This window comes from Microtus oregoni, unplaced genomic scaffold, assembly GCF_018167655.1.
Source record: "Microtus oregoni isolate MIOR12 unplaced genomic scaffold, Mior012 000025F_ref0000491, whole genome shotgun sequence".
Lineage (NCBI taxonomy): Eukaryota > Metazoa > Chordata > Mammalia > Rodentia > Cricetidae > Microtus > Microtus oregoni.
This window is the reverse complement of record NW_024543084.1, coordinates 24,242,227-24,260,523: the sequence shown is the minus strand read 5'-3', so window position 1 is coordinate 24,260,523 and position 18,297 is coordinate 24,242,227. Positions and strand designations below refer to the sequence as shown.

At 50.4% G+C, this 18,297-nt stretch overlaps 1 protein-coding gene across 3 annotated transcripts in view; it reads right to left on the bottom strand.

Moving 5' to 3' along the window:
* The window catches only part of Crtc1 (CREB regulated transcription coactivator 1), a 58,594-nt gene extending 40,297 nt beyond the window's left edge, over positions 1-18,297 (bottom strand). For all 3 annotated transcript variants that reach the window (XM_041674432.1, XM_041674433.1, XM_041674434.1), the window contains exon 1: positions 18,120-18,297. In XM_041674432.1, the coding sequence (XP_041530366.1) occupies positions 18,120-18,245 (126 nt within the window). In that variant the 5' untranslated portion in view covers positions 18,246-18,297. The remainder of the gene's footprint in view (positions 1-18,119) is intronic.

The following is an 18,297-nucleotide window of genomic DNA, read 5'->3' as shown; positions in this document are numbered from 1 at the left end:
GGCCCTGCATGAAGGAGCTGGATGGGATGATCACCTCCAACTACAGGGGCCAGGACTGAAACCAGGGCTACTGGGGCCTTGGCAACATGTCTGTGGGGAGCTGTGTTCTAGAAATCATGTTCAAGTGAGGAGAGGTGGTACATCTGTCACCCCAGTACTTGGGAGGAGGAGGAAAGAGGACCTGGAGTTTAAGGTCATATTCTTGGCTGCAGGGGGAATTCAAGGCCAGTCTGGGATACCTGAAACTGTCTTCAAAACTTCAAAACAAACAATACGGGGGGGGGGGGGTATCAAAATACAAATAAGAATTAGCCAGGTGGTAGTGGCGCACACCTTTAATCCCAGCACTCAGGAGGCAGAGCCAGGCCGATCTCTGTAGGTCAGCCTGGTCTACAAGAGCTTGTTCCAGGACAGGCTCCAAAGCCACAGAGAAACCCTGTCTCGAAAAACCAAATAAATACATAAATACATAAATAAATAAAACAAACAAATAAGAGTTAAAACTGTGGGCACAGTCAGGTGTGGTGGCACATGACTTTCCCACCAGCAAAGGCAGGGCATCTCTGGGAGCTCCTGGGCTACACAGTGAGAATCTGTCTAACAAAACAAAAACTTGGGCACACACCTGCATGAGCAGAGACAGCATGGCTCGGACAGAGGAGGACCTTTGAAAATTAGAAAAGATGGAGGACAGTAGGCTGTGTCTCTGTGCAAAGAGGCATGCAGGCCTGCCAGCCCAGTGCACTGGTAGCCGGCAAGGGTAGAAGGAGCCTCCTGGCCTCTGGAGCAAGCAAGACTATGGCTCATGCTGAAGGACTTGTCCCCTGAGGCAGACATACATGGCTGTGGGTCTCAGTCCCCAGGGGTGCCTCTTCAGCTCCAAGCCTGCAAGCCTATTTGAATGCATGCACATGAGTGTGTAGGTACACATTTGAATGTGTAGAAACATGTGTATGAAAGTGTGCACATGTGTGTTACACTGAGCAAAGGGAGCACAAATGCCAACTGTACTGTTTTGTACTTCAGCCCCCTGTGCTTCTGCCTGCACAGGCTGGGGTGAGATGTGTGCCACCACGCCCAGATGCATGGTCCCCATGCTGCCAGGCCACCTCGTTGGGGCCATAGCTGAGACTGGACTGCTGCACCCCTATTCTGCTCTAGGGTGATGGGGCCACAGGGAGATAAAGCAAAATTGCAGTGGCCTCATTACCACGGCCCAGAATAGCCGGACTGCTCCGCATTTCAACAGCGCTCAGCCATTATGTAAGAACGCAGGGCTAGGGCAGTGCTGCCACCCAGGCCCACCCTGACACATCTAGCACCCACTGGAACCTCACACCAGACTTTCACAGGCCCTGGGCATCTGTGTGCTCCAGGTCTCAGGCCCTGGCTGGGTGGCATCTACCCTAGGCAGAGGCACACACACATCCAAACCCCAGGCCCTCCCACCCCCAAGCTCTCCTTGAGCTCCCAAGATGATGTAAGTCTTTGGTCCTAGCCTGTGCCATCTTAGCATCCAGCTCTCTACACAACATTATTCTAGGCCTGCCCTGGCAGACCATCCTCTACAGTCACTGCTACAGGGGCCTGCTCCTCACTGCTCTGTCACACAGCTCAAATGTCTTTGCTCACACTCTCTTTCTTTTTTTAAACCACACCAGTAGGTTTCTGTTCCATTTAAAATAAAGTCAACTTGCTCAGAACTTCACAAATAAAATACAAAACCACAGTGTGGCCCATCATTCTATCCCCAGGAGAGTGCAAACACATTCACGGTGGCATGGCAAACGGAAAGAAAGGGAAAGCGTTTCCCGCAGCAGTGTATGGCTGGGAATAGACTGGTGTGTGGAGGCTCACACATACTACAATGACAGACCTTGAAAACATGCCACTGCACATCAGAAGCTGAAGAATAAGGCCACATCATGTGTGAGCCCATGGATGCAAAATATGTTCTTGGACCTACACAGTAGGGCAGCAGACCTAGTGGTGAAAAGCTCTCCTTTATAGGCATGGAGTGTTCTAGAACTAAGTGTAAGTTAACAGTTACATTGAAGGATAAATGCACCCAGTGTCACAGGAAGGAGGCGTCACAGAAATTAGTAAACAGAAAAATGAGATTCAAACCCAGCCCTGCCTGAGGCTAATGGAACTAGATGTCTATTACAAATGAAACCTGGAGGTATGACTCACTTTAGAGCCCCTGCCTGGAGTCCCTCAGTGAGGGGCTGGGCGTGTGACTCTGAGGTTCAGTTTTCAGCAGGTCCTGGTCCTGTGTGGGTGGCCAGAAGAGCCTAGACTTGCCCACCCAGCACCATTTAACAAGAAAGTCATTACAGTCCCATATCTCACTCGGAAGAGATAGGGACACTTAACCACCAAAGGTTTCCTCCAGGTGACAGAGAATTTCTGGTACTTTCTAGGTCACGTCCAAAAAGAGACATGATGGACATCACTGTCCTTAGTCCACCTAGGCACTGCAGTCTGGCTGGAGGAGCCATGTGATGGGGGGTGGGTACATGCATGTGCCATGGCCCGTGTGTGGGTCAGACTTGGCAGCACCGTCTTCACTCACTGAACCATCTCACAAGCCTAAATCTTATTTCATTAATTAATTAATTAATTTTTAGTTTTGAGACATGGTTTCTCTGTGTAACAGCTCTGGCTGTCCTAGAACTAGCCCTGTAGACCAGTCTGGCCTCAGACTCACAGAATTCCACCTGTCTCTGCCTCCCGAGTGCTGGGATTAAAGGCGTGTGCCACTATCACTTGACGTCTAAATTATTTTTAAAAATTAACTGAGATATAAGAATGACTGGCTTGCACCATAGCAGCCAAGGTGGATGTTAAGTTTGGATTCCTGGCTGGGAGCTTTAGCTCCCCACTACCACTTCTGGGAATAGAAACGATGGTGCCCCTGAACCTTGGGCTGACACAGCTGCGGTGACCCAGCAGTTACAGGCTCAGATCAGCTCAGCCAGGGCCATCTCTAGCTCTTCTCACAGGCTGGCCATTTTGGACAGGATGGCACAGAGTGACTGCCAGCATGTGAGCCCAGCAATGGCCAAGAAGATGGCATCTGCAGAGATTCTGCAGGGGGGGGGGGGTCCAGGTCAAAGCTAGGCCTGAACATGGGCTTTTTCAGGAGTTAGGGTGCCTGCCACCAGGCTGCCATCAGTCCCTAGAACCATGTAAAGGGAGGCAAGAACTGCACATGTGCACTGCAGCTCAGGTGCCTCCTACACAGACCATCTACACACAGACCATGTAACTGAATTAGCAGTGGCAGGGCCTGGGCCTGTCTCCTGGGCACCCTGCAGCAGCCTCTTCCACCCTTCAGGCCCCCCCAGCAGGGGACAGAGTAAGCTGCCCTGGGCAGCACAAGGGTGAGCAAAAGGTGAAGACAACTCTGGAGTTAAAGAGAGACACAGGACACAGCATGAGCAAAGGGCCAGGGGTCACAGGGTTAGAGCGCTGGTGGAGAGGCCAGGGAAGCTCACTGCATGAGACCTTAGCCAGGGCTCTGGCAGGGACAGAACCGGCAGAATGGGGACAGGACATATGGGAGGTTCCCTGGCACGTAGACGCCTGTCCAGGGCAGAAATGATATGGGGCTCATCTTTCCCAAGGATGCAGCACCCCCGTGTGCCCCCAGTATCTCTCAGTCCTTCTCACCCCACAAAGGGATCCCCTGATCTCCAACAGCAATACCTCCCTGTGCACACCTAGGCTCTAAGATGAGCCTGGAGGCCCTGGACTACCGCAATCTGCTCCTACCTGTTCTCTGTGACTAGTGGACTGGACTTGCTATGGACTGGCCATCCCCACAAGATGATGAATGTGTGCCCACATGGTCGACGGTCACATGGTCGACGGTACATCTCTTTATGTTTTAAGTATCATAGACAATTGATTTCCAATTACCCTCTGATTTCCACATGTGTGGCCTGACCCCAGAAAACATAAAAACAAATTTTAAAAAATGAAGACCATGGTAGTGTGGACCTTTAATTCCAGCACTTGTGAGGTGGAGGCAGGCGGATCTCTCTGGTCTCTTTGAGCCCAGTCTGGTCTCAACCTTGCTTATGCTGCAACTCTTTAACACAGGTCCTCACGCTGTGGTGCCCCCAAGCACAAAATTATTTTTGTTGCTACTTCATAACTCTAATTTTGCCACTGTTACGAATCGTAATGTAAATATCTGTTTTCTGACAGTCTTAGGTGACCCCTGTGAAAGGGTTGATCGACCCCAAAGAGGTCATAACCCACATGTTGAGAAACACTGACCTAAGAGTTCCACGCTAGCCAAAGTTATACAGAGAAGCCATGTGTTTAAAAAACAAAAACAAAACAAAAAAACTAGCCAGTGTTGAAGCAACAAGAAACAAGCCCTCGCATGACTACTGACATTGGTACCAAGGCACTAGGTGGGAAGGAGCAGCCTCTGCCTAAAGGGCTCTGGGGAAACCACATCCTCACACACAGAGACAGGAATCTGGACAGCTCAGAACTCATACTCAGACCCGAGGTTAAGCCCGGCACCAAGGCCAGCTCTGTCTCAGAAGCTGCAGATCTATGAGGCAGGCAGCCTGGCCAGCACCTCAGGAAGGCAGGAGCTATGCAGGCTTGGCAGCCATTTCTTGAATATGACACCAAACTCAAGCAATAAAAGAAAACAAACAAACAAAAGAACAGCCAAGAATTGGACTTGGTCAAAATTAAAAATTCACGCATCAAAAGGCGCCATGGACAGGGAAAGAGGAGGCACGATGCCACAGAAGGAGAGGCCTGTGCTTCCAGAGTCACCCCGTGGAGCCACTGTGAGCCACGGGCTGCACAGCTGCAGAAGACCTGGGATGCCCTGGAGAGGAGGGGAACTGCAGACTGCAGAGTGCTGGTGTGAGAGCGATGCAGCCACAGTGCAGAGTGGCTCAGGTGTGCGCTGCGTTCTGGTGACATGGGCAGTCAGCAAGTTAAAGCAGGAGGACTGCCACTTGGGACGCTGAGGACTCAGAGTCTAAGGTCAGCATTGCCTACACAGACCTTGCCTCAAAACAAAACAAAAGAAACAATGGCACCCAACGTGGGGCTCGAACCCACGACCCTGAAATTAAGAGTCTCATGCTCTACCGACTAAGCTAGCCGAGCAGGCGGCCGGGGTGCTGGGAACGAAGCCCCGCCGCCCTTATTACTACAAATGGCGCCCAACGTGATGGACTAAACCCACTTCAAAAACCTGAGAAGGCTTAAAAATAAGGGAGAGAGAGTTTAACACAGATTTTTGCTGTTTGTTGGTGGCGTGCTGTAGAGAGATTTCCTGATTCGGCAACAGCAGCAGAAAAAACGCTGTGTCATTTTAAAGCGCAGCTTCTTGGGGCTGTGCTGCCAGCGTGAACTCTGGCTTTAAAGCATTTGTGGCACTCTGCTTGCTAGAGGCAAGCAAGCGCTCTCATCTAAGAGAAGCTTCCTGACTCAGCTTTAGCTGCAAAACCCTGCAGCTCATTAAGAGGTCCTGCCACGAAACACTTAAATGGTGTTGACGAAAAGCTGAACGCATGCTTTTCAGTTTTCAGCCGTAGCAGGAAAAAAGCTGCACCATTTAAAAATGCCGGCTTTCTGGGCTGTCCTGCCAGGGCAAACTCTGACTCTTTTACGCAGGCGGTTCGTGCGGTTTGCAAGCACAGGCTGCTGAAGCTCGCTTGCTGGCAGGGACCTTGAAATGCCATAGAGTTGTGGCAGTAAACATGGCTACAGCCAGTACCTCAGCCATGAGGCTGGAAAGCTAAGGAATGGGCTAGATCTAGCCGCCAAAGCCACGCCTTTAATCCTACTGATATTGCTTGGTAAATGAAAGACTCATGTGGTCAAAAAAAGAGAGAGAGATACAGTAAAAAGAGAGATTCAAAGACAAAGAAAATTTTTAAATAATTTACAGCGTGTTAAAAATATATGCAGACTAAAAGTTAAAATTCTTAAAGTAAAAAACAAAAATAAGGAAAAAAGAGAGTAGTTGGGTGTGGTAGTACACACCTTTAATCCCAACATTTGGGAGGCAGAGGGAGATTGACCTCTGTGGTAGCACACGTTTTAATCCCAGTGCCTAGAAGGCAGAGACAAACAGATCTCGGTGAGTTCAAGGTGCAGTAGTTTACACCTTTAATCCCAATGCCTGGGAGACAGAGACAGGTGGATCTCTGAGAGTTCAAGGACAGCCTGGTCTACAGAGTTACTTCAGGTCAAAGATACAGAGAACCTGTCTCAAAAAACAAAGAGTTAAAAGTAAAAATAAACAAAATAGAGGTTAAAACAAAGCTACACAAAGATGGAAAATACACAGAAAATTTTGATACTGTATGCTATTATGCTCTCTTTAAATTATTTAAATGCTGAGAAAGGAGCAACAGATGCTAAAAGATATTTATTTATAAATTCTGCTGAACTAATCCAACATAGATATTTTGATGCCTTGACTTTGAAATTTGGATCTAAGGACATGATGCTTTGGAAAGGAGTTTCTTATTTTGTTTTCACAGAGGATAAGACCATGTTCATTTCTTCTATTCCGATTTGGTATGATGGACCACGCCCTCCTGAAGGGTTGGTGTGAACACCTTCAGAAAATTGCTTCGCTCAACTGCCAACTGAGATGAAACTAGCACACAGGTTATACCATGAAAGACCTAATTAACGACGCCCCCATTCAGCAGGAAGCAGTTTGGAGAGAAAAAACTGCGCCCATATTCCCAAAAAATGTTTATAAATGTTCATTTACATTTAAAGGGGGATATGATATAGGTATAAATAATTTGCATTAGTATAGATTTTGCTTTATTGATAGAGATTTACAGTCAATTTTGTTATATGTATATGTATTTCTGATATTGATTAAGGTATTGTGATTGTGTAGTTCATTATTAAAATGTAATGTATAATTAGGGAATATAGGTTGTTGATGGATAATCATAAATAATAGTCAAGTTTGTAGTCATGTTAATTAATATTTTCTAGATGTGAGTAGATATATTTTAGATAGGCATTCTTCATATTTTTCAAAGATTATAAAATATGGCATTTTAAATGTTTTAATAACTTAGGACTTCATGACAATGAGACACTCTGCTCCTGGCAGCACCAATCTACTTCAAGAGGAAGATGGGCATCGAAGAGGCTCGTTATGGAGTTTGATAGCCATTTGGGCAAGAAACTGCTCTTGCCTGGACTATTGCATAAACTGGACACAGAGAACCCACAGAGAGAGGACTACTGAACTTGCCTAAGGTGAGATGATCTTTCGGGGTTCCTGATTCATGAAAGAGTCTGCGAGACATTCTGCAGGACACAACAGATAGTGACTGAACTGACTTTAAATTTTCCTGCTTTATGGAAATGTCTGATGGATACCATGGGCCTGAAGGCTAAAGATGGATGCCCCAACGGTACAGAGAAACTTTGGGTGACTGTCCAGGCAGCGAGATGTCTCTGTCATTTCTAGAGTTTTAAAAGTTGCTTTTTTCTTGTTTGCTTAGGTAGTATTGTATCTTTCTGGAGTCTTTGATGGAGTTAAGAATAGTTAGTTATAGTTATAGTTATAGTTTTCCTTACTTATGATAAAGATTATTGTAACTTTTACTTGATAACTGTTTCGTTATATGTAATTTTGCTATGTTAAAGTTAAAGCCTTTTTTTTGTTGTTGTTGTTGTTGTTTAAACCGAAAAAGGGGAAATGATGGAGGAAGGTCATTGGTTAAATAAAAAGAAACTGCTTGGCCCTCATTGGTTAGAAGATAGGTGGGAGGAGTAAACAGAACAGAATGCTGGGAGGAAGAGGAAGTGAGCTCAGACTCCACAGCTCTCCTCTCGGGAGCAGACGCCTCAGAGAGACGCCATGCTCCCAGCTCCCAGGCAGACGCACGCGATGAAGCTCCGACCCAGGATGGACACAGGCTAGAATCTTCCCGGTAAGCGCACCTAGGGGCGCTACACAGATGATTAGAAATTGGCTAAATTAATATGTGAGAATTAGCCTAGAAGAGGCTAGATAGAAATGGGCCAAGCAGTGATTAAATGAATACAGTTTGTGTGTAATTATTTCGGGGCATAAGCTAGCCAAGCGACTGGGGTGCTGGGGACACAGCCCCGCCGCTCTTATTACTACAAAACAAGAAGCAAACAACTGAACTGAGGAGCCTGCTTGGTGGACACAAGGAGTGCAGCTCCTGTCTGTATATCCAGCCTTGACAGGGGACTGACGCCCAGATGGGGATGCTAACTCTGCTTCTCTACTGATGCTGAAGTAATATTTAATGGGGTATATGCTGGGGAGGGGGGAGGCAGAACTCCTGAGTGGAGAGTCCCCTGAGTGGAGAGTCCTGAGTGGAGAGACCCTCCCAGGCCATCCCATGGTAAGCATCTACTTGCAAGGTTAGCACTTGGTCTAGAAGTCATCCAAGTTGCCAGAGGCTGTACATTCAACTAGTCACCACTGCTGCCTGCCAAAACCCTGAGAGTAGCTCAGGCTGTCCCTGAGCTATGAACCTCCAACCATGGGTGACAGGACCTCTCCCACTAGAAAAGCCGTGTATCTGTACCCAACAGGAACCATTCCTTCAGGGTTACACCCTGCATATCTGCTGAGTGCTGAATACACTGCACACCTGCTGAGTGCCTGTTGAGTGCAGCCTGGAGCTGTTAATGTACACACCCCACGCCTGCTGAGTATAGCTAGTGCCCGCTGAATTTTGTCTGGATACCATCACCTGCTGAGTGTCCCCCAGATGTCTACCAGCAACACAGCCCATCACAGCCAGCTGCTGCACTGATCTCTTTCCTCACAAGGGTAAACGGAGTCCATGTAAGTCCGCCTCACCTCTCCAAAGAGGGTGCAGAGCTGGTGAGCACAGGAGGCGGCCAACCTATCAGGCCTGCAGCTCTTTCTAGGAGGAGCAGGCTAGCCATATCTCATTTCCCCTCAGCAAATGCTAATGTTGACTACGTGTCTGTGGCCCTCAAGGCTCACAGTGACTTCCTCATTTGTCCAGCCAGGGCCACAGGGCCACACCTGGTTGGGACAGGCACCATCTGAGCAGGCTGTGCAGGAGGCTATCCCCAGCCACAGCTGCCCATAAGCTCCAGGACAGTCTCCCAACCCCCACACTGACCTGTCATTGCCATGGCCTTAGTGCCTGAGCTTTCCTCAAGCCTTGCACCCTTCCCTGCTGCTATGGAACACACAGGGACAGTCCCTGCCAAGTGACCACCTTGTCTGGAGGCAGATGTGAGAATATGCAGGTTCTAAACGCCATGCCTCACACCAAACAGTGTGTGACGGGGTCAATGTTCTGGGTCGGAAGGTCCCGAGACTCAGGTTAGAAGTCACCTGAGTAACACAGATGTGTGATGGGCACCGCCAACTCCACACCAGTGTCTCTCACACTGCCTTTTTCTGTAGTCTTCCATGGTTCCTGCTACCCCCTGCTTACTTCCCCCAGCCACACCCACCACAGAGTCTCTACTTTGAGAGCCATTTTCTCTGTACAGGGTTCTGGCACACTGGCACACCCTACCACAGCCTGATGGGCTGGCATGCTCCCAAACTGCATGATATGCTAGAAATCACTCCGGCTGCTGTGGGTCAGTCTGGCTTGCCTAGTTCATGCTCTGTAACACAAGAGCATGGGTCTCATGCTCCATCTCAGGGGCACTATTGGTAGCCTAGCACTGCCCGTGACATGCAGCACACCAGACCTCCTCTCTCCAGTTGTGACTGCACAACACCCATGAGGTAGTTTTAGTGTTGGGTGAGCTATTCTTAGAAGAGCGGGGTGGGGGTCTGCCTTGCTGCCAAGCTAGCCTGGAACCCACAATCCTCCTGCCTCAGCCTCAACAATGAGTTGAGCAGGGGTGCACTGATGGCTGCTTGGTTAGTCTCCATATGTAACCAAAGCCGAGCTCAAGGATGAGCGATCCTCCTGCCTCTCCCTCCTCCATGCTGGACTACAGCGTGCACCACCACACTTGCTGCTGGCTTTGGGGGTTTGGTCTGTGTGCTGCATATATGTACAGCCATCAGCACATGGAGGCACAGGCTGACAGTGTCTCCTCAATTGCTCCTGCCTTGTTCTCCCGAGATGAGCTCTCTCAGTAAACCACAGCCTACTGGCTGGGCAGTGCTGGGAACCACCTCCCCATCTCTGACCCTGTGCAGGGGTCACAGACATGTGGCATGGACCCAGATTCTTCCAGGGATTCTGTGGTCAACCTTGGGTCTTTACCCTTACACCCCAAACACTTCACCAATGAAACCACCTCCCCAGCTCTTGGCCAACTCAGAGTTCCAAACTAGTCAAGATGGACATTAGGCTCTTGATTTCCCTGCCTCCCCTTCCCAAGTGCGGGGATGGCAGGCATGCCCACCGAGTTCCTCAGCAGGAACCAGGTCCCGCTATCCCCCAGCTGTACCCCATTCCTGTGTCTACATGAGATCAAGCTGAAACTAGAAAGCCGTCAGCACAGACAGTAACTCACCCAATATAACCCAGTTAAGTCCAGTTAGCCCCAAACAACGAATCAGAGAGACCATGATCGGGGAACATGAGATGCCAAGGCAGGAGTCACAGGTATATACTGGACACGGACCCTGGGAAATTATGAAAGAGAAACACAGTACCCTGCACCCTGAGCTTGCAGAGAGAATTCCTGCCTGGTGACAGTGCCACTGTCCCAGGGCCACCAGCCAGTTGGTCCCCAGCAGAGGGCTCATTCTCTCTTCCACCCTGCCATGCCCCACCTGCAAACACTGACAGCTGGCTACTCTTCCTTGTGAGCCCTGAGATGTGGGACAGAACCACCAGTTAGAGGTCCACAACGCTGTGAGAAGCCCAGGGGAGACAGTTTTATTTGGGGTCACCAAAACTGAAACGCAGGGGTGATAGTGTGGCTTAGTGGAAAAGTATCTGCTCAAGCTTCATTGGAACACCCTGACAGCACACATGCGGTCCCATGCTCCTTCACCAGCACTACCTCCTGACTATGTGAACAGAGGCACCTAGACCAGGGCCAGCCCCCAGAGAGCCTCTTACCCTGGGCCACCTGCTGGACTAACACAGGCACACATTCCATGCAACCAGCAGTGGACACTGTCTGCAGAAATAAGAGCTGCAGGTCACGGTGCCATTGCCAGCACCAGAACTGTGACAAGGAATGAAAGGCTGCAGGCTCTGCCTCCCAGGACAGGAGGAACACAAACTTGAATTTGGAAACCGAGTCAACAGAAGAAATTGCCTTGCTGAACCACTTTCACAGGGATCCTAGGCACGGGCTCCACCCCTCAGCCACAGCCCCTCACTGGGGGATTCTAGGCAGGGGCTCCACCCCTGAGCCACGCCCCCAGCCCCTCACTGGGGATCCTAGGCAGGGGTTCCACCCCTGAGCCACACCCCCAGCCCCTCACTGGGGGATTCTAGGCAACCTGAGCCATGCCCACAGCCCCTCATTGGGGGATCCTAGGCAGGGGCTCCACCCCTGAGCCATGCTGCTATTCTTGCTTGTTTGCCTTGACGTGTGGTTTGGCCATACAGCCCATAACCGGCTTTACTTTTTTTCTGTTTATTTCTTTGTGTTATATGTTTGGGGAGGACTATGTGAATGCCAGTGTGTGTGTGTGTGTGTGTGTGTGTGTGTGTTAAAAGGGAAGAAACAACTTACAGGTGTTGTGTGTGTGTGTGGTAAAAGGGAAGGAACAACTTACAGGTGTTGTTACTTTGCTTCTACCACGTGCTGGCTATATTTATGCCAACTGACAGAAACTAGAATCATTTTGGAAAAGGGAACGTCAATTAAGAAAACGACCCCACTAGATTAGCCTGTGGTGTACTTTCTTTTTTTTTTTTTTTTTTTTTGGTTTTTCGAGACAGGGTTTCTCTGTGGCTTTGGAGCTTGTCCTGGAACTAGCTCTTGTAGACCAGGCTGGTCTCGAACTCACAGAGATCTGCCTGCCTCTGCCTCCCGAGTGCTGGGATTAAAGGCGTGCGCCACCACTGCCCGGCTGTGGTGTACTTTCTTGATTAATGATTGATTCACTGTGGATGGTGAAAGCAGACTGAACACGTCATGAGCAAGCCAGTAAGCAGCGCTCTTTCATGGCCTCTGCATCAGCTACTGCCATGCATCTTGTTTAATGGAGAGGGGGCTGAGAGTTTTAAATGAAAGAATCCCCGCCTCCCCAAGTTGGTTTTGGTTGTGGTGTCCTATTACAATAGAAACCTAAGACACGGCATGTGGGTCCCAGGACAAACTCAGGTCATCAGACTTGGGCAGCACTTTTCCCACTGGAACATACCGTATCACCACGCTCACACTGTCTTTAAATCCTGGGGTCTAGGGCTAGAGAGATGGCTCAGTAGTTAAGAGTACTGGCTGCTCTTACAGAGGTTCCCAGGGATCTGATGCCCCCTCTGCTGACCTAGGAACTAAGCATGCACTTTGTGCACATGTATACGTGCAGGCAAAACACTCATGTACATAGTATAAGTCAAAAATAAGTAAGTAAATAATTTTTTTAAGTGACCAAGGGGCCAGGTTTAATGTCACACACCTTTAATCCCAGTACCGAGAAGACAGAGGCAGGGGGAATCTCTAAATCTGAGGCCAGCATGAACTACAGAGCAAGTTCTACACAGAGACTCTACACAGAGACCCTGTTTCAGAGAACAATGAGCACAGCGGCTTGGGAAATGGGTCAGCACTAGCAGCACTCACTGGGCGAGCACAGGCTGAGGCTGCGTCCTTAGAAAACGGCACACACCTTCAATCCCAGCACTTGAGACAGAGGCTAGACTGGTCTCCAGAGCGAGTTCCAGGATAGCCAGGGTTACACAGAGAAACCCTGTCTCAAAAAATAAAATAAAACAAAGAAACAAACACTGGGCACGGTCACACATTCCTATAACTTCAAGAAGCGCAGAAAGAATGGAATAAGACCAAGAGTGCTGGAGAAGTACACAGGATGCCCTGCGCTGCCCCGTGCCCATATGGACAGATGTGTACACACACACCACACACAACACCCGATGCCCTGCGCTGCCTGTGCCCACATGGACAGATGTGTACACACACACCATACAACACCCGATGCCCTGCTCTGCCCTGTGCCCACATGGACAGATGTGTACACACACACCCCACACAACACCTGATGCCCTATGCTGTCTGTGCCCACATGGACAGATGTGTACACACACACCACACACCACACGATGCCCTGCTCTGCCCTGTGCCCACATGGACAGATGTGTACACACACACCCCACACAACACCCGATGCCCTGCACTGCCTGTGCCCACATGGACAGATGTGTACACACACACCACATAACACCCGATGCCCTGCTTTGCCTGTGCCCACATGGACAGATGTGTACACACACACCCCACACAACACCCGATGCCCTGCGCTGCCTGTGCCCACATGGAAAGATGTGTACACACACACCACACACAACACCCGATGCCCTGCGCTGCCCTGTCCCCACATGGACAGATGTGTACACACATGTACACTCATACCCCACACAACACCCGATGCCCTGCTCCGCCCTGTGCCCACATGGACAGATGTGTACACACATGTACACTCATGCACACAAACACACCCCACACAACACACGATGCCCTGCTCTGCCTGTGCCCACATGGACAGATGTGTACACACACACCACACAACACACGATGCCCTGCTCCGCCCTGTGCCCACATGGACAGATGTGCACACACACACCCCACACAACACCCGATGCCCTGCTCTACCCTGTCCCCACATGTGGACACGGGCACACACATCACATTACACACAACACCTGATGTCCTGCTCTACCCTGTCCCCACATGTGGACACGGGCACACATCACATCACACACAACACCTGATGTCCTGCTCTACCCTGTCCCCACATGTGGACACGGGCACACACATCACATCACACACAACACCTGATGTCCTGCTCTACCCTGTCCCCACATGTGGACACGGGCACACACATCACATCACACAATACAAACACCCACAGAAGCCCGGACTGCAGCTTCTCCTCATCACCTTGTCACTGGCTATGGAGTGAGACTATCTCAAACCGGAACAAAAGCCAGGTGCTGGTGGATCGAGCCTTTAATCCCAGCACTTGGGAGGCAGAGGCAGGCAGATCTCTGTGAGTTTGAGGTCATCCTGGTCTACAGGGTGAGTTCCTGGGCAGACAGGGCTACACCCAGAAATTTTATAATTGTATCTCTAAGAGAAAAAAAAAAGGAAGAAAGAAAACAAAGAAAAAACAAAAACATAGCTGTGAAATGACAGGGATGTTGTCATCTAGACCCTGGGGACAGATCTGTCACCAGGGTGTCATGGGATCCTGTGCCTGCTCAACTCTACAGGTGCACAGTCTCTGAGAAGCTGCGGGGCTCTGCCCCGCCCCCTCACTCTCCTTGCTCTCACAAGGCTACCTTATCTTCTTTACTTTTCTCAGTTTAGTTTTTTTAGACAGGGTCTCCTGTAGTTGAGGCTGACCTTGAACTCCTGACCCTTCCACCTCAGCCTCCTGAAAGCTGGAGGAAAAGTGCACGAAGGCACCCAGCCACCTCTAGTGACCTCATCAGATCCCATCAGAGTCCTTTCACAGGAAAGCCCACTGCCAGGTCTGGGGGCTGCCACCACACCCTGGAGGAGCTTCTAGAGGGGGGCAGTAATGAGGATGTCACCCCTATTCTCCTGACAACAGCTTGGGGTGTTTCCTCTGCAAAGGTCACAGATGGTAACAGACAGCCCTGGTAGCCGGCAGCAAGGGATAATTTTAAAGGGCCAGCTAGATGGCTCAGCGGGTATGAAGGTGATTGCTGCCAAGCCTGATGACCTGAGTTCGATCTCCAGGACTCACCTGAGAGAAGGCAAGGACCATTTCCAGCAAGCTGTCCTCTGATCTCCACACATGTGCTATGGCATATGCACGCGCACACACACAGAGTGAATAACAAACGTTCCAGGCCCTATTCTCAACAAAGCCACCCCTGTCCCAGGTAAAGGCCAGAATGCCACCACTCAGCCCAGGCAGGGACATCCTGTATTACTATTTCTGTGAGGAGAAGGCCTTGTTGTGTGGTCTAGCCTGGCCTCAAATACCTTGTCTCTAGGATCCTCATGCTTCGGTCTGCAGAGCATCCGGGACATCAGATGCGTACTTCCACACCTAGCTGACTAAAGATATTCTGTGGCCCAGGTCCTGTGGCCTAAGATACTCAGTCGCACCAGGAACCCAGTGTCCCAAGCCGATGGTCAGCAGGTGACACACACACTACCCCATTGCTACTCCATGCTCACCAGTTGCCTGCCCCCTTGCTCAGGTCACCAGGCCTCTCTCTGCATGGGCTACACAGCCACTTGGCCCTAGCCATCTTCCTGGGACACAGGGATCGGGACATGTGGCAGAGACACTGAGTCCAAGGATGCAGGTCCTAAGGCGCCGAGCGCTGAGGATCCCCAAGTGTTTAGTACAACAGACCAACTAATTCAGCACCATCCCCCAGAGCCAGGAGCAGCAGTACTGCAGGCACAAGCTGGTGAAACAGCTCGGCAGGTGGAGGGGAAGGGGCTTGCTGCCAAGCCGAATGGCCCGAATGGGACCCTGGGACCCACATGGTGGAGAGAGCCAGATCCCACAGCTTGGTGACTGACCTCCCAGCTAGGACTCGCAAAATAAATCAATAATGTTAAATTTGTAAATTTTGTCTTTTTTTTCTTTCTTATTTTTGTGTGTTGATATGGATGTGTGCACATACATGTGCAGAGACTACAGGCCAGCCTTAGGCATTGTTCTTTAGGAGCCTTCAAATTGTTCATTTTTCAAGACAGGGTTTCTATGTGTAGCTCTGGCTGTCCTTGAACTCACTATGTAGACCAGGCTGGCCTCAAATTCCTCCTGCTTCTGCTTCCCGAGTGCTGGGATTAAAGGCATGCCCAGTCATTTTTACTTTCTAAATGTGGGCAGTGTATGCACCTGTACACAAGTGCAGGTGCCTGAGGAGGCCAAGGTCCCCGTGGAGCTGGAGTCACAGGCAGTTGTGATCTGCCTGACACAGATGCTGAGAACTAAACCCAGGTCCTCTGGAAGAGCAGCAAGTGCTCTTACCACTGAGCCACCTCTCCAGCCCAGGGTTCCAGGTACCCTGGAGCCAGCCGATGTGGTTAGCTAGGCAGGCCGACCGGGCCTGAGGCTGCTTGACGGTCTCCACAGGCTGCCAGGTGGGCACATGCTTCCTAGAGAGCGCCGGGGATCGAATCCAGTCCTCACACTTTTTTAAACCATATACTTAGCACCCCCTTTTCTTCCTTCCTTCCTTTTAGATTTATTTTGCTGCATAGCCTAGGCTGTCTTGAAAGGCCTCAAACTCAGCTCCAGCCTCAACCCCCAGCTGCTGAGATACAGGAGTATGCTACCACACCCCCTGTTGTGTACAGTTTAACTTAGTCCACTATGGGACATCAGAGGACAGGTCTGAGGGCTGGTGGAAAGCATCCTCACCTGCCGTGTTATCTCACCAACCCGCAATTATTTCACAGGAGGAAGCAAGCATGGACAAGTGCTAGGTGGAGGCCAGAGATAAAGCTGAGGGCCTGGAATCCCAGAACGAGTGCAGCCACCGGACAGGGACAGGACCCTGAGACGCAATAAATGTGTCCTTTCCACATACGGATGGTGGCGCTCTAGTAAAGGAGGCAGGAGCATCAAGACTTCAGAGTCATCCTCAGCAACTCGATGAGTTCAAAGCTAGCCTGTGCTACATCAGTAATTTTTTCCACAGCCATTCATTCCCAATTCAGAGCTAGCCTGTGCTACATCAGTAATCTTTTCCACAGCCATTCATTCCCAATTCAAAGCTAGCCTGTGCTACATCAGTAATCTTTTCCACAGCCATTCATTCCCAATTCAGAGCTAGCCTGTGCTACATCAGTAATCTTTTCCACAACCATTCATTCCCAATTCCTGGAGGAAACCAGACTTCCATCAAAATGTGAGCCATGGAACTCTTTATTCTGGTTACACTGCAAACATTTGACTCCATCTGCATGCAGACACCTACTATACACTGGAAACAAGAAGCAGCCTCAGCTGCTCTGGCCTATGACTGACACAGAGGTGGCACACTTGCTACTGTTCATGGCTCTCTATATGTGCTGCAGGAGAACATGAGTCCCCTCTCCATCACACGAGAACTGGGCCTGGTGAGTGAGAAAATGGGCACACATTTCATTTGTGACACCACAGTCTCAGATAAACAAGAAACTGGCTAATGTTACCAAAGGTTCCAGCTGACCTGTGCCCCTGGCAGGTGACCTGGGAAGCAGGAAGTGCCCCATGATGAGGGTCCCTGCCACCCACACTAAGCACCATCATGTCCTTGACCACTGAGGAACATGAAGGAGCATCCGACACCACACACTTGACATGCCAAGTGTCATGGCCCAGCCAAATGGCCCAGCCGTCACACCCTCCATCCAGTGGGAACCAAGCAGCTGACTCCATACCTCTGGAGACCCCATAGAGGGTCACTCAGTTATCCAAGAGGGTCAAGAACTACTTCATGACCGAAGTAGGTATACCCAAGGAGGACACAGGTGACAGGTAGCGAAGGAGGCACAACTGTCCCTTTAGATAACTGAAGGGATCCCTCTCCGTTAGTGGACAACTGTGCGCTCAGGTAGCAAAGGGTGACAACTATCTCGTTACTAGCAACAGTGGGACCCCTTACCCCCACAGGTAGTGATAAAGGATAGCTCCTGACACCTTAGGTAGCAATGATGGAATCTCTGTCCCATCAGGTAGCAATAAGGGGGGTGACACGTGTCCATTCTGATGGCTACCATGAGGGCGCACGTCCCCTCGGGTAGCAATGATGGATGACACCTGTCCCCTTAGGTGGCTGTGATGGGACCACCTGTCCAGTCCAAAGAGCAACCTCGGGAGCAGCCGCTCCGCACCGGCTGGCGGCGTGGGAACACCTGCGGCGGCCTCAGCCCCGCCCCCGCGTCTCTCCCTCCTCCCCTCCCTCCTCCCCTCCCCTCCCCCGTGCTCTCACCCGCGCGGCCCGCGTCAGGCTCAGGTCCTTCATGACCTCCTCGAAGGCCGCCGTCTCCTCCGCCTGCTTCTGGTTGTGCAGTGCGATTTTCTCGCTAAATTTCCGCGGATTGTTCGAAGTCGCCATCTTCTCGCCGCCGCCTCCTCCTCCTACTCCTCCTCCACCTCTTCACCCCCCC